The sequence below is a fragment of the Pelmatolapia mariae genome, linkage group LG1 (assembly GCF_036321145.2).
Source record: "Pelmatolapia mariae isolate MD_Pm_ZW linkage group LG1, Pm_UMD_F_2, whole genome shotgun sequence".
Lineage (NCBI taxonomy): Eukaryota > Metazoa > Chordata > Actinopteri > Cichliformes > Cichlidae > Pelmatolapia > Pelmatolapia mariae.
In genome coordinates, this window is record NC_086227.1 from 31,906,852 (window position 1) to 31,919,612 (window position 12,761).

Below are 12,761 nucleotides of genomic sequence, written 5' to 3' on the forward strand. Positions count from 1 at the left end.
ATATAGGTATACAGTACTATAGTTAAAACAGTGGCTTCAGTCAAAGCTTTATAGAATATAAAAACATCCAAATGTCATCATGAAATAGGGATAAAATAAAAAAAAAAAACACACAACCAAGTCAATACATAAAATATTCTCCGGTTCTGTTAAGAAGAAATAAATATTTTGTGCAATGCTGTAAAGAGTCCTCCTGTCTTAATAGGCTGCCTATTATACTTTTAGGCCATTTAAATATAGTCAACATATGGCTCACTCCCATTAATGTTCCCGCAGCAGAGCTGCGAAGTTGGGCTTTTTAAAAAAAAGCTCAATTTTGACTTATTGTTCCAAACTTTGGGGCACAAAATATTCTGTCGTTGGAAAAACACCTATTAGCCTTGCATAATCCTCAATCATCAACCCTCTGCTTGGTTCCCAGTTGCTGGAATGATAAATCTGAGCCCGGTATTTGCCAGTGTAAAAATCTTTGTTAATTTAACAAGACAGAAAACAGAACCCCTAAGCCTGACATCATTCCTATCATACTCTTCTCATAAAGGGTGAGAAGACAAAAGCAAAGAAGCAGCACACCCAGAAATGACAGCAAGAAAGTCACATTTTTTTAAACCAAAAACCTTCCAAATTCCAGATAAAGTTCTTCTTTTGGTCGGTCACTATAAGTCATTATAATGCCAGCCTCTTTTCAACATTTGTCTAGTCTGTTTTTGCTATTAAAGACGCTTGTGCTATAAGACAAGCTAACACTCTGCAGCATGCTGTTTGAGAGCGATTTTTTTATACATCTAAGAAAACTTAGTTGTGGACTATTAACTGTTCTATTAATTTTGATTAGAACCATATGTAAAAGAAGTATACAGTTCATAAAGGTTCACTCTCTATATGACTCTCATTGCTTCCAGTGGAGAATAATTTTACACACTGAAAGTCATTTTGTTCTCCAGTATTAAAAAAATATATATAAGGACAATGACATTATGACCACCTAGCAGCAAGTAGCAACTAACTAATCTGGATGAGCAGGTTGCAGCTAGTGGTTAGAGGAAACCTCTGCAGATGCTTCTTTCAGTATGACTGCAGGATTGCATTTTCAAGCAACACCAAACTGTAATTTCTACCATATATAGGAATCCCCATCAAGTCATTTAAACACATACCTTGGCACAGTGCCGGTGGACCATAAAAGTTGATATCCTTCCACATGCAAGCCAAATGTAGACATCATGCACCCTTAAAATGCTGTTTATTCAACAAAGACTACTATTATAGAATGGATGAAAGGTGAAATGAAGGAAAATTAACCAGGGTTTTTCACGATGATCATGATATGCTAACCAACTTTTTCATTTGTAATAAACAGAAACTTGGTAAGCCATTCTTAGAATTTCTGCACTTGTAAGCATTCATGCACAATCTGTGAAATCTAACATTCTACCACATACACATTACTGTGGTCATAATCTTTATCAATAACAATTAGAAAGTAGCAAATACACTCAAAAATTATTTTTTAAATTGACTAAAGTGAAATAATATTTAAACTAAATCAGTAACACAACAGCAATATTTTTAATTTGCGTGTTATCTTAGGTTAACTTTAGTACACATAATGACATAAATCCTTGGAACAGTTCTGTGTGGGCTGATTTAACAAAAAAAATGATGATCTGTAACATCTCCAAACAAATATATGAGCAAAGATCAAATAGGCAAAACAGTGTAAAGACATGTAGAAGAAAAGCTCAGCAGCAGTCTAATCAGACCCCTCCAACACTCACGCAGTCGATCAATGAAAGACCTGGGGCCGCCAGCCTGCGCTATATTACACACCAAACTTCATATTCATTCATTGATTTTACTTTTCATAATAGTATATCACTGAACTCCAATGGGAGCAAAATATGGAGGCCAGGGCTTAGGTCAACTCTCAAATGGACGCCTGGACGAATGTTTGCACAATATTGATGGGGCACGCAGAAAGAAATGACTAAATACCTAGATCAATAGCTAGTTTCCCTAGCTACGACAGGTTATTCTAGATGGAAATATATAAATACCTCTTTATGGCTACTGGAGTAGTCCTAACGAGCAATGCTAAATGCGCACCCTTAAGGTAAACACTTTGATTAGCCAAGGCCAGAGGTGACAAGAGGGGTCTGCTAATGCTAGGATGCCACACTTACAATGGCCTGAGGATGTTAACACACACAGGGCCCTGATAAAGAGACCGTGTATATGACAGGTCAAGCTTTGGGCAAAGAGCCCTGACCATCCTATTTATTTCTGATGTTTATGGACCCTGGCTTCACCATTCACAGTCATGTTCGACCAATGAATGTCATTAATAATTGACTTTTTTTTTTTCACACTAATCAGAATCAGAAGTGGGAAAGTCTTTGGCCTAATGAAACAAATTTGCACACAGACTTCTTAAAACAAAGTTTTAAGAAGTTTGATTATAAAGACATCTTTATAATCAAACCAGGCAAACACATCCTGCTGCTGCTGCAGCCCTGTTCTTATTTACTGCACAACCAAATTACTGAGAACAACACCCAACCTTACAGCTTTACCAGCTCCACAGTGTCCAGTGGGGCCATAAAAAGGGTGGAGCCACATCACTGCCTGCTCCTTAATTAAACGAAAGCTGTTAGGTTCATTTGCCTCTTTTTTACACACATTGAATTAACCAGTCCATCGTTGAAGACCTCCCAGACGCCATCCCTACTTGCCCCTAAATCATGATTGGGTGAACGGTCCAGTGGGTCCCTGCTGGACATGCAGCAGCCGCCCAACGGCAAGGCCAGCACAGGGCATGTGGTAGATCGACACCTAGCCAGCGATAAGTAATTCTGTAGGGGATTAGCAGCATGATAGCCTGATCAATACTGTGTGCTCAGGCCATTAGGAATGCAGCGAGGAAATGACCCCCTCCGGTAATAAAGCAGGCATCTGGGTTCTCCTTCATTTGCCAGCTCCATTAGTGTAATGGTATCATTATCTGCCACAGCCGTATTTTTCTGGGCCTTGGCTTTTCCACAGCTCGACCAGCGGGGGTCTGATGAAGCAGTGAGAGCCCCCATACTGAGTGTTCCCCTTTCTACCATTCTACACAGGACCTAGGTGTAAATCTAGCTCTGCTGGAGCTTATGTGCTACCCTGCCTTAGGTATCCATACCCATGTTTTATGTCAGTACCTAACACTATTTCTCCATTATTGGCTCATTAATAGAGCAAGCAGCATGTAGCTTGGGTTTAGAGGGAGAAAAAGATGGCCGGCAGAGCGCAAAGCTGCTGAATGCGCTGAATCTGACACCCCCCTCTTGCTAAAACACCAGGCTTGACATGACAGGACGTCGGCATTAGTTGCCATAAATCGTTTCCTTTACACTAATTCACCAGCTAACATTTTGTGGGGGAAAATTGATTAACCATGTCTGGATGTGTGGCCACATAATCAGCTTTTACTTCAGTAGATGTTAATTTAACAGAATCGCCAAGGGAAACACAAACCATTTTAATGGGTGTTTAGAAATTAAATACCCTAAACAGCTTGCACTAGGTGCCACAACCAGAACAAACCAATGAGGCTGATCTAAGCAATGGGCTGGTTTGAGCCCAGGACCTCACAACATCTGGTGACCCTGTGTGAACATTACTTAGCCTGCTGCTCACGCACACAGACACACTTCCTGTTTCACCACAGCACTTAATACTTGTCATCGCTGTCCAAATGGCAAGCTTGCATCAAAGACAACATTAGAACATCGGGTTAAGGGACAGGGTCGGTGCTGTTTTCACACTTGCCAGGGCATGAGTGGAAATTTATCCTGTGATGACAACACTGATAAAACATACTTAAAAGTTTTAAATTCATTAGCGTATTAGAGGTTAAACATTAGTATGACGAGAAAATTCATGAAAATGTAGCTACTTGACAACCTAAGACAAAGTACAAATCTATAAAAACTTTTTTTTTCTGATACAAACAAAATTAAATCTGATGAGTGAGTCTGTTCACTAGCCTGAATGATGAAAAACGTAAATAAATGACATAAATGTGAATTGGTGTGACTAGGTGGGGTTAATTCCCCTCGGGGACTCAGACAAATGTTTTCTTTCATTTAAAAAAAGATATATAGAAAGAAGCCCTGGCACCCCACCTGTCTATGATATACTGACTTGTTGTGATGGGATTTTCTGAGGAGACTGTGTATTCATTTGGCACTAATCTGTTGGGGCTTGCATTCCACAACTCGGAATAACAGTGCACCCATCACAGTGCATCTCTCACTTTGGGCACCATTGCAGACACACTCATTTACTAGATAAGACAACCATCATATCCAAGGTATTAGTTAACATAATAACTGTGTCTTTATACAACCAGTGATATTGTGAAAACCGTTCAAAACGCACGCAGCTTTCGCTTTGGCTGCTGTACAGTTTTAAAGAAATTTTGCAGTTACAAATTCTCTCGCTCATCCTTTTATTTATCTAAGGAGAAAGACAGCTAAGCCATTAGGTCTGTGCAGTACTGCCTGACTGCCTGAGGGCCAACTAGAATGAGTTTTCTCTCTGAGCCGCTCATCTGGCTGCCATGGCTGCTTTCATAAACAGGAGGAACCACGTCCTACATAGTTTCACTGCTGTCTAACATGATCCAAACACATGCGCCACAGCAGACGGCGTCCAAGTCTGGAGATATGAGAAGAAACAGACAGGCAGATAGGCAGATGCTAAGAGAAATGACTGTGATGAAGCAGCCCTGGATGCCTAGTGCACAGCAGTTTCCTCTCTTCCATTAGAATGTCCACAAACTGCAAAGTTCCAGCTTTTGCAAAGCTCAACACATCAGCACACACAACACATAGGTACCCATCTCTGCTCACATCATGTGACCCTTATTTAAATCCTGTTTTTTTCAGTATCAGGTTCTACAGCTGGCACATTAGCACAGGTTGTTCTTTAACAACAGCAGTGGCAACATTAGCCAATAGGTTATCATTTCTACTGTATGTCAGAGCACAAACCATTATCCACTGCATCTGTAGTAAAGCCTGAAGCAGCTGGAGACTGCTGGCCTGGCAGCATGCCAAATCCCGGCTACACTTCACACTAACTTTACCTTTTGTTTTTACTGTTGCACTGAGCTGCACAGCTGCTGCTGCCATACAAGTGATTCATTGTTTATTCTTCACACCAGAATAATATCCCAAATTGAGCCTCAACTCTGTCTTTTGTTTGTTTTAATAAAAAAAAAAGATATCTATGCATTAAACTAGTTGCAATGTCCACTATTTTTTCATAATTGTGTAGCCTGCTGTAATTCATATCGTATTTCAACTTGATGTAGGATGATGTCGAGGCGTTACTCTGCAACCTCTATTTTCTCATCGGCAGTGTCTCTACGTGGCAAAACACCATTTTAACGTAACTGTAATTCTTCATTGTGGTAGACTGGTGGGGGAAAAAAATGGAAAACACAATAAAGGAAACAGGCAAGGTGAAGTATGCGCTGACATTCCCGGCTTTGTAGCCTTCAAAATGCAGCCAGCAGCATCACATACGGAGCATTAGATATTCAAAGAGCGACAGGGCTTAGAAATATGCCAGACCTAACGGAGAAAAACGCTATCAATACCTTTCTTCTCTTCTCCCCCTCACTGTCACCCGATCTTTTCATGTTCCTGGAGTTGTGTTTACACTGCCTCGCTTTCATTAGGGGCGACGTCGGTCGTTGTAGTGCACGAATAAACTGCATATCCCGCTATTTTCGTGTCAGGAAGCGCGTCTGCAAGTGAAGCCGTGTATTTCATTTCTACGAGACGCCAGGCTTCAATTTTTCCAGTTTAAAATGAGTTTCTGTGGAGAAATTGTTTGGGGAGATTTTAAAAGCGTAACATTTAGAACTACAATTCCCAGCTCGAGCGTGAGCTCGCGGCGGAAGCAGCTTCGGCACGCTCAAGACTTTGCACTACGCAGGTGTGGCGCAGGTACAGATCTATATATTGCACATAGGCCGGTCAGAATGGCTTTTAAATCGGTGTTTTAAGCCCCTAAAATGGCTGTGGCATTTAGAGGAAAAATGTGAGAGACATAATTTAAAGCGAAAGCAATAGTCACAGACCTATTCGGTTATTTTTAGTAGTAGTATTGCTTGCACTAGCGTCGAAATGTCGTTTTTAATTAATTTATTGCTTACCGAGTTTTTTCTATTATTGATATCATTATTTAAAAGTCTCAACAGAATCTTAAGGTCTTTATTAAGGCTATTGCATGTACTTTCCTCATTTTTGAAATCAAGCACAGTGCCACTTTCATCTTCGATACGTGTAAAAATAGCAATCATGCTTTGAACGGGCTCCACTTCAAGTCTAGCCAACTTTCTTTCAACTCTTGCATGCGTCTCAAATCCAGGTGCTTTCTTTCCTGCCGGTGTGGGCCTTTACCACGTCAGCCCTTTTCAACTCGCCAGCAATCATGAAAGTGCACCGTAAACGCACAGCGTCTGTGTGGCTGCCTTTGTATATCACCCACAGTTGCCTTTCAAGAGTTGAACCAGATTGCTCGTAACATAGTTTGAATAGTGCTGAAATATGTTCTGTCCATTGTTCCTATCAAAGCACACGTGAAATACATGAGAAAGTTTCACGGATGAAGTGGCTTTGGCGGCGGGAGGGCAGTGCAGGGGCGGATTGCAAAGGTCTGAAACACCTGCTACATATTACCATTACAGACTTTGATCAGTGTCTTCATTAGTTTCCTTTGTAATCTCTTTTCTTTTATGGTAGAGCTGACCCAAGTGAACCGGGTACGATGATTTAACACACATGTTTCTTTCACCTGTCTTGTAAAATACTCAAAAGCTCTCCCACTTTCAAAGATGCCACACTCTCTGGCATCCCTTACTAATAATCGGTGGGGGAGTTCTTTTGATTCCTATTTATAACCTACATTTCCTCTTCTATGGCCTGGTCCTGTAATGGGGAAAATGTCTGAAAAATATCCTTGGAACCATTTTGCGAAAACTAGATCCATGTGCATGCATGTATACGATTTTTTAAACATATGTCAGACTAGAGTCTTTTTTTATAGCTACTTGCATGGAAAAAAAATCTTACGGCACTGTAAATAATTTCTTTTAGATCTTACAATGTCAAAACCTGCCTACATCCAACCTCCATCACCCCATTCCATCATTAAACTATGTCCCTTTTATGTGTCAAACTATCATTCACTAATTCCCACTGTCAGTCATCTTTATGGTTTACATTTTAAAAAAGTAAAGTTTTTCTGCTTGACATTTTTGGCTTACTTTTCAGCTCTTTTGGCTCTTTGAATGAACATAATGTATAGGGCCATTAATGGCAGACAGACCCCCATGCCTTGCCCAATAATTCCCAGAGAAGCTTTTTTGTTACTGTTGGCTTATTGGTGGATTGGTGTCAAATTCATTGTGACTTAAGAATTATACTCCATGTGTATGGTGCACCCTATCAAGTTGTTTATTAAAGGTATATCATATGGTGAGATCCACTGTGTTGACACCTAGGGTCAGGAGTAGCTTGCTCTTAAAGTTCTGCCTGTCAGTGAGTGTGAAAATCACAAATAAACACCTTATGTCTTGTTTCTACCAATTTCTGAACACAATAGGCTGCAGTTTTGTAGTTGAGGGGGGGCCCAAAGACTGTATATAAAAGACAGATATGACTTTTAGTCTCAAACCTGTGGAATTGTTCAAATTGACATCAAAAATCAGAATTTCCTACTTCCTGGAATGGCTCATCGTGTCTTGGAAAGGTAGACTCTCCCCACCAACCCTGACTTAACAATCCAAGATGGCATCAGTGCATGTAAACATTAGTAACACTCTGAAAGTTGCAATCTGTACTACTGTTGTTATGCATTTGTGACTTGCAATTTAAGTCCTTACCACACTTCTCAGAGTTCTTAATGAGGATATACAGAAGATCTTTGTTTTGCTACTTAAGTAATATCACAAAGATAGCACCAAAGTTAACAAAAACCAGCCCAAAGAAAAAAGTAATCTAAACTTTGCTATGTAAGATACAAGGAACCGATTCATCTCTGGGTTTCTGTAACATTAAATATCAAACTTTGTCCATTTAAGTGGGGGCAACATGTAGTCCCATTAAGCATTTTTGGGCTTTTACTACTAGCTTTATAGTAACATGCCTTTGCAAATGCTTAGCAATACTTGATACCATACTTACTCAACTTGCAACACATTCAAAGTAGTATGCATTTTTCCACTACTCAAAACGTACATACTTCTGGACACACTGATTTCAGGTGACTCCTGCACAAGTGAACATAAAAGGCACATTTGTTTGTTTTTTTCCATCCATCTGGATCTGGATAGTGAAGGCAGCAATCCAAGGAGAGATGCCCAGACCTCCCTCTTCCTAGCCACTGCATCCAGCTCTTCCAGGGGGCTACTGAGGCATTTCCAAGCCAGCCAAGTTACATAATCTCTCCAGTGTGTTCTACGTTTGCCCTACATTGAATATACACAAAACAACTTGCCTAGGAGACGTCCAAGAGGCTTTCTTGTCAGATGCCCAAACAACCTCAACTGGCTCCTTTCCATGTGGAAGAGTGACTAAACTTATCACCCAGACATTATTCACAGGAAGCCACTTGACTATGTGATCTTATTTTTTTGTCATTACCCACAGTTTATGGCTATAGGTGAGGGTAAAAATGTAGATTGATCATCACTCTCCTCACGATGATAGAGTGGAATAGCATCTGCAAATTCAGCATCAATCCAGCTGCCAATCTCTCACTCAACTCTCCCATAACTCAAACACAGTTTTCTGACATATCTGAAAGCCTCCACTTGGGGCAGTGACCTCTCCCCAGCATGGAGTTGGCAATCCAAACCTTTCCAGCCAAGAACCAGGCCTCAGACTCATAGGTTCTTATTGTCACCCCAACACAAATAATAATATAATTCTTTGATTACTGACTGTTAGATGGCTCAAACAGCGACTGTACTCTACCAGTGACCAATTATCACTACAAGAATATTTGAAAATGGCTGAAGGGGTTAAAGTCAAATACTGGCTGCACAATAACCTGTATAGCTACAGAGGCCAAGGCAGAACATGGAAACAACAGTAACCTTATCAGCAGCAAATCTGTTTATAAGGATTCTGCCCAAAGTTAGCCTTACAGTTTCAATTTTAGCTGATTTCCTGACTAACCGCTATCTCATGGTCGGCAAGTTTAACAAGTGCCATATGACCTTTGTAAACAAGAGCATGTGCAGGTGTAACTCAATAAATACTCAACTCATCTAAATAGTTGAGGTTTTCATTTCTGAGCATGTAGTTTAATAGCAGATCACGGCTAGAAAGGACATGCAAACATTACATAATGTCATATTTTCGTACACTTAAAAAATGTCTCTTACTGGCACTGTTCACTTTCAAAACATAAGTGATGAATATTTTTTTATTGAATGAAGATCACTTTTTGGTGTCCACCTCAGGGCATTCACACTATTTGGACGTACCTTCAGTTGTTCTGGACCAGGACATGTCTTTACAATCATGCACATGTTCTCAATATCAGTCATCGTGATTTAGACAGAGTGGAAATTTCTCTGGCTTTTTTAGTTTGGTGGTCAGGTTTTAGGATCTGTGAGCAATCATAATGTACAGACTCTTAACAAAAAGACAAGCCAATTACCTTCCTCAACAATGCCTGTCATTTGTTCTACAAAGACTCAGGCTCTAAAGCAGACACCCCTCCACTTATATCTGACCTGTGGGGTTCAACATAAGGCAAGATCACCACTGTACACTCTTTGATGTGGTATCATGTGGAATGAAGGGGGGAAAAACACTTTGAACTTCTTCTATCATCATATACCCCTCTTTACTGATCTGGCCAATGTGTTTGCACTCACAATGGGGGTATGTTTTCTGTTATTATGCATTGCATCAGCTCCGGATGACCCTTCAACAAGCTTTCCTTTTTGTGATAAAACTAACATCTAAAAAAGCTGAGGATGAATAAACGATGAGGACAATGCAATGCCAGAATGTACTAAAGACAGAGACTATTGTGGTGGGCCTGTATTAAAACCAGAGCCCACAGCCCTGCAATCATCTCTTCCCCTGACTTCAAACTATTGTATGCCCTGAAAAAAAATCAGAAATACAATGGACATGCCTCTTTCTGAGTAATAATATTTTTCCGTTGCAGGAGATTCTATGGTCCACCTAGATTTTATTATTGCGTTATCAAGTTGTGGTTTCTGTGTGAAAGAGAGGAAGCAAACTACTGGAAAAAATGAAAACAACACAGTCAAGCATTGTCCTGCACCACACAGGACCTCTGCTGAAGGTACTTTTAAAAATTGTAAACAACATTTTTCACTCACCACAACTTCAACTAGGGACTGTCCTCAGCATTGTTCTGCCTCCACGAAGACAAGCTCATTTTTGATTTTTATTTATATCGAATGAACATATGGAGCAAGTATGTGCCTTCTCTGCTTGCTAACCTTAGCCTTAGGAAACTGTTATTTGTCAGTGCTGTAAAGCAGATTGCTGCCCAGTGGTTTCAATTTACATCAAAGAGCTTTTCACAGGCAGTAATAGTTATATCAAAACCTGAAATGTATTATTTAGGTTATGTGCTGGATTCCTACAAATGATTATATCCTTGTTCTGAGTAGGGAGAACAAAGTTTTTTTCTTCTTTTTTTTGCTGACTTTTTCCATTCCAGACACTCCACCGCTTTTGACTGGTTTCTTTGAACCACCCCCACATCACTCCTGTACAGTCTCTTTGTAGCACCAGGGTACCTGTGTGGCTAACACCCGGTGGCCTATTAGTTACAGGACATAAAACGTGTCTCTAAATAGCAAGGGAAAAATTCTGTGTAGATTTTCCAAAGTCTGTAATGTGTAGTGGTTACATTTCCACCGGAGCCACCATTCATTCTTATACTAATGGTCCTGTTATTTGTCTTGTATTAAAAAAAAAAAAAACTTTAAATGTTCACACTGTAAAAAGGGCCACGTTGGCAATTGGCATTGTCAAGTTTTAAGATAGTTGCCAGATTAGTATGTAAATAGGGGTCAGCTGTATATGTTTGTTCCTGGACTTTGAATTATTCAGCATTTGAAATAAACCACATACTGTGGCACAGTCTCCCATCTCTTTATACTTCCTTTTCTTTAAGACAGCTTTTTTCTGATTGACTACCCCTTTGCAAAGAGAATGTTTCAACAACAAATGTGCGAAGGGGCGATCCGATTAAGGATATTCCCTTTCTTTGACATTTTGAAGATGTAAGAGAAGAAAAAAAGCCACTCAGAAATCTAGTGTTTAGAGCAGTCTGAAGCCAGAGCATTCAAGTCACTGGGATTTTGCACGTACACCAGCTGGTTTATCTAGTCAACTGCTCATTAATGCAAATATCTAATTAGCCAGTCACTTGCCCGCAAGTAAATGCATTTAGGCATGTAGACATGGTCAAGATGACCTGCTCAAACTGAGCAATGGAATGGGCAAGAAAGGTGATTTAAGTGACTTTAAATGTAACATATTTGTTAGTGCCACACAAGCTTGTCTGAGTGTTTCATGAGCTGCTGATTTACTGGATGTTTTCAAGACAACCATCTCTAGGGTTTACAGAGAAGGGTCCAAAAAAAATTTAAAAAAATATCCAGTGAGTGGTAGTTCTCTGGGAGAAAAAGCCTTGTTGATATCAGAGGTCAGAGAAGAATGGCTAGACTGCTTTGAGATGATAGGAGGGCAATAGTATCTCAAATAACCATTCCCTTCAAAAAAGCTGTGCATAAGGACATCTCAGCATGTACAGCACATAAAACCTTAAAGGAAACTATAGCAGTAGAAGGCCACTCCTGTCAGCTAGGAACAAGAAACTCAGGCTACAATTTATACAGGCTCAGCAAAAGTGGACAAAAGAAGATTGGAAAATGTTGCCTGTCAGAATTTGGTGTAAACAACATGAAACCACCAAAATCTCAATATAATAGAGTACCTTTGGAGTGTGGTGTAATAATTGACAAATCTGGAGCAACTGCATGATGCTATCATGCCAGCATGGACCAAAATCTGGGAGGAATGTTCCAAGCACCTTATGGTTTGTAGGGGGTTCAAAAAGGAGTTTAAGTTTGCACTAGCACCATGTAAGTAATGTGGTGGCCACTGATTGTAGAAAGATCATATTGTCTGAAACGATTAAAAAATAAGGTTAGTATTGTAAATATTATTTTAAGCTGCACTGTGCTTATTTTTTTTAATTTGTTGAAATATAATTATTTTACTTGTACTTGTTATTTTTTTCACTTTTGATTTCATGATTTTATGTTCTTTACTTATTAAAGTAAAATGCTAAAAAGTATTGTAATGCCTGAAGCAAGCCATTGATGTAAAATATGTGAAGTTTAAAGCAAAACTTAAAGGTACAGAATTACTTAAGTACCACCTGCTGTTTGGTTAATATGCTATAGCTAACTTTCCAAAGAAAATAGAGCAATGTTGCCAGTATGAAAAGCAGTGCAGGAACTTTTCTTGACCGACAGGAATCGTTAAAACCCTCGCAACCCTGTGGCCGAGGCTTAAAGTGCACAGAGGGGATTTTAAAATGGTTCAAAAAGTACATACACCATTCAATACATGTTGATTAAGCCTCAATAAATGATCATGCAGCACCACAGGAAAGAGCCCTTTGGTTAGCAAACACAAAGAGCG

The 12,761-nt window shown here is 39.7% G+C and overlaps 1 protein-coding gene across 2 annotated transcripts in view; it reads right to left on the reverse strand.

Annotated features, from left to right (window-relative positions):
- The window catches only part of fto (FTO alpha-ketoglutarate dependent dioxygenase), a 113,575-nt gene extending 107,770 nt beyond the window's left edge, over positions 1 to 5,805 (reverse strand). Inside the window, exon 1 of one of the 2 annotated variants that reach the window (XM_063478933.1) lies at positions 5,645 to 5,805. In XM_063478933.1, coding sequence (XP_063335003.1) covers positions 5,645 to 5,764 — 120 coding nt within the window. In that variant the 5' untranslated portion in view covers positions 5,765 to 5,805. The remainder of the gene's footprint in view (positions 1 to 5,644) is intronic. The other variant, XM_063478941.1, reaches the window with a different exon arrangement.
- Between the last annotated feature and the right edge of the window lie 6,956 nt (positions 5,806 to 12,761).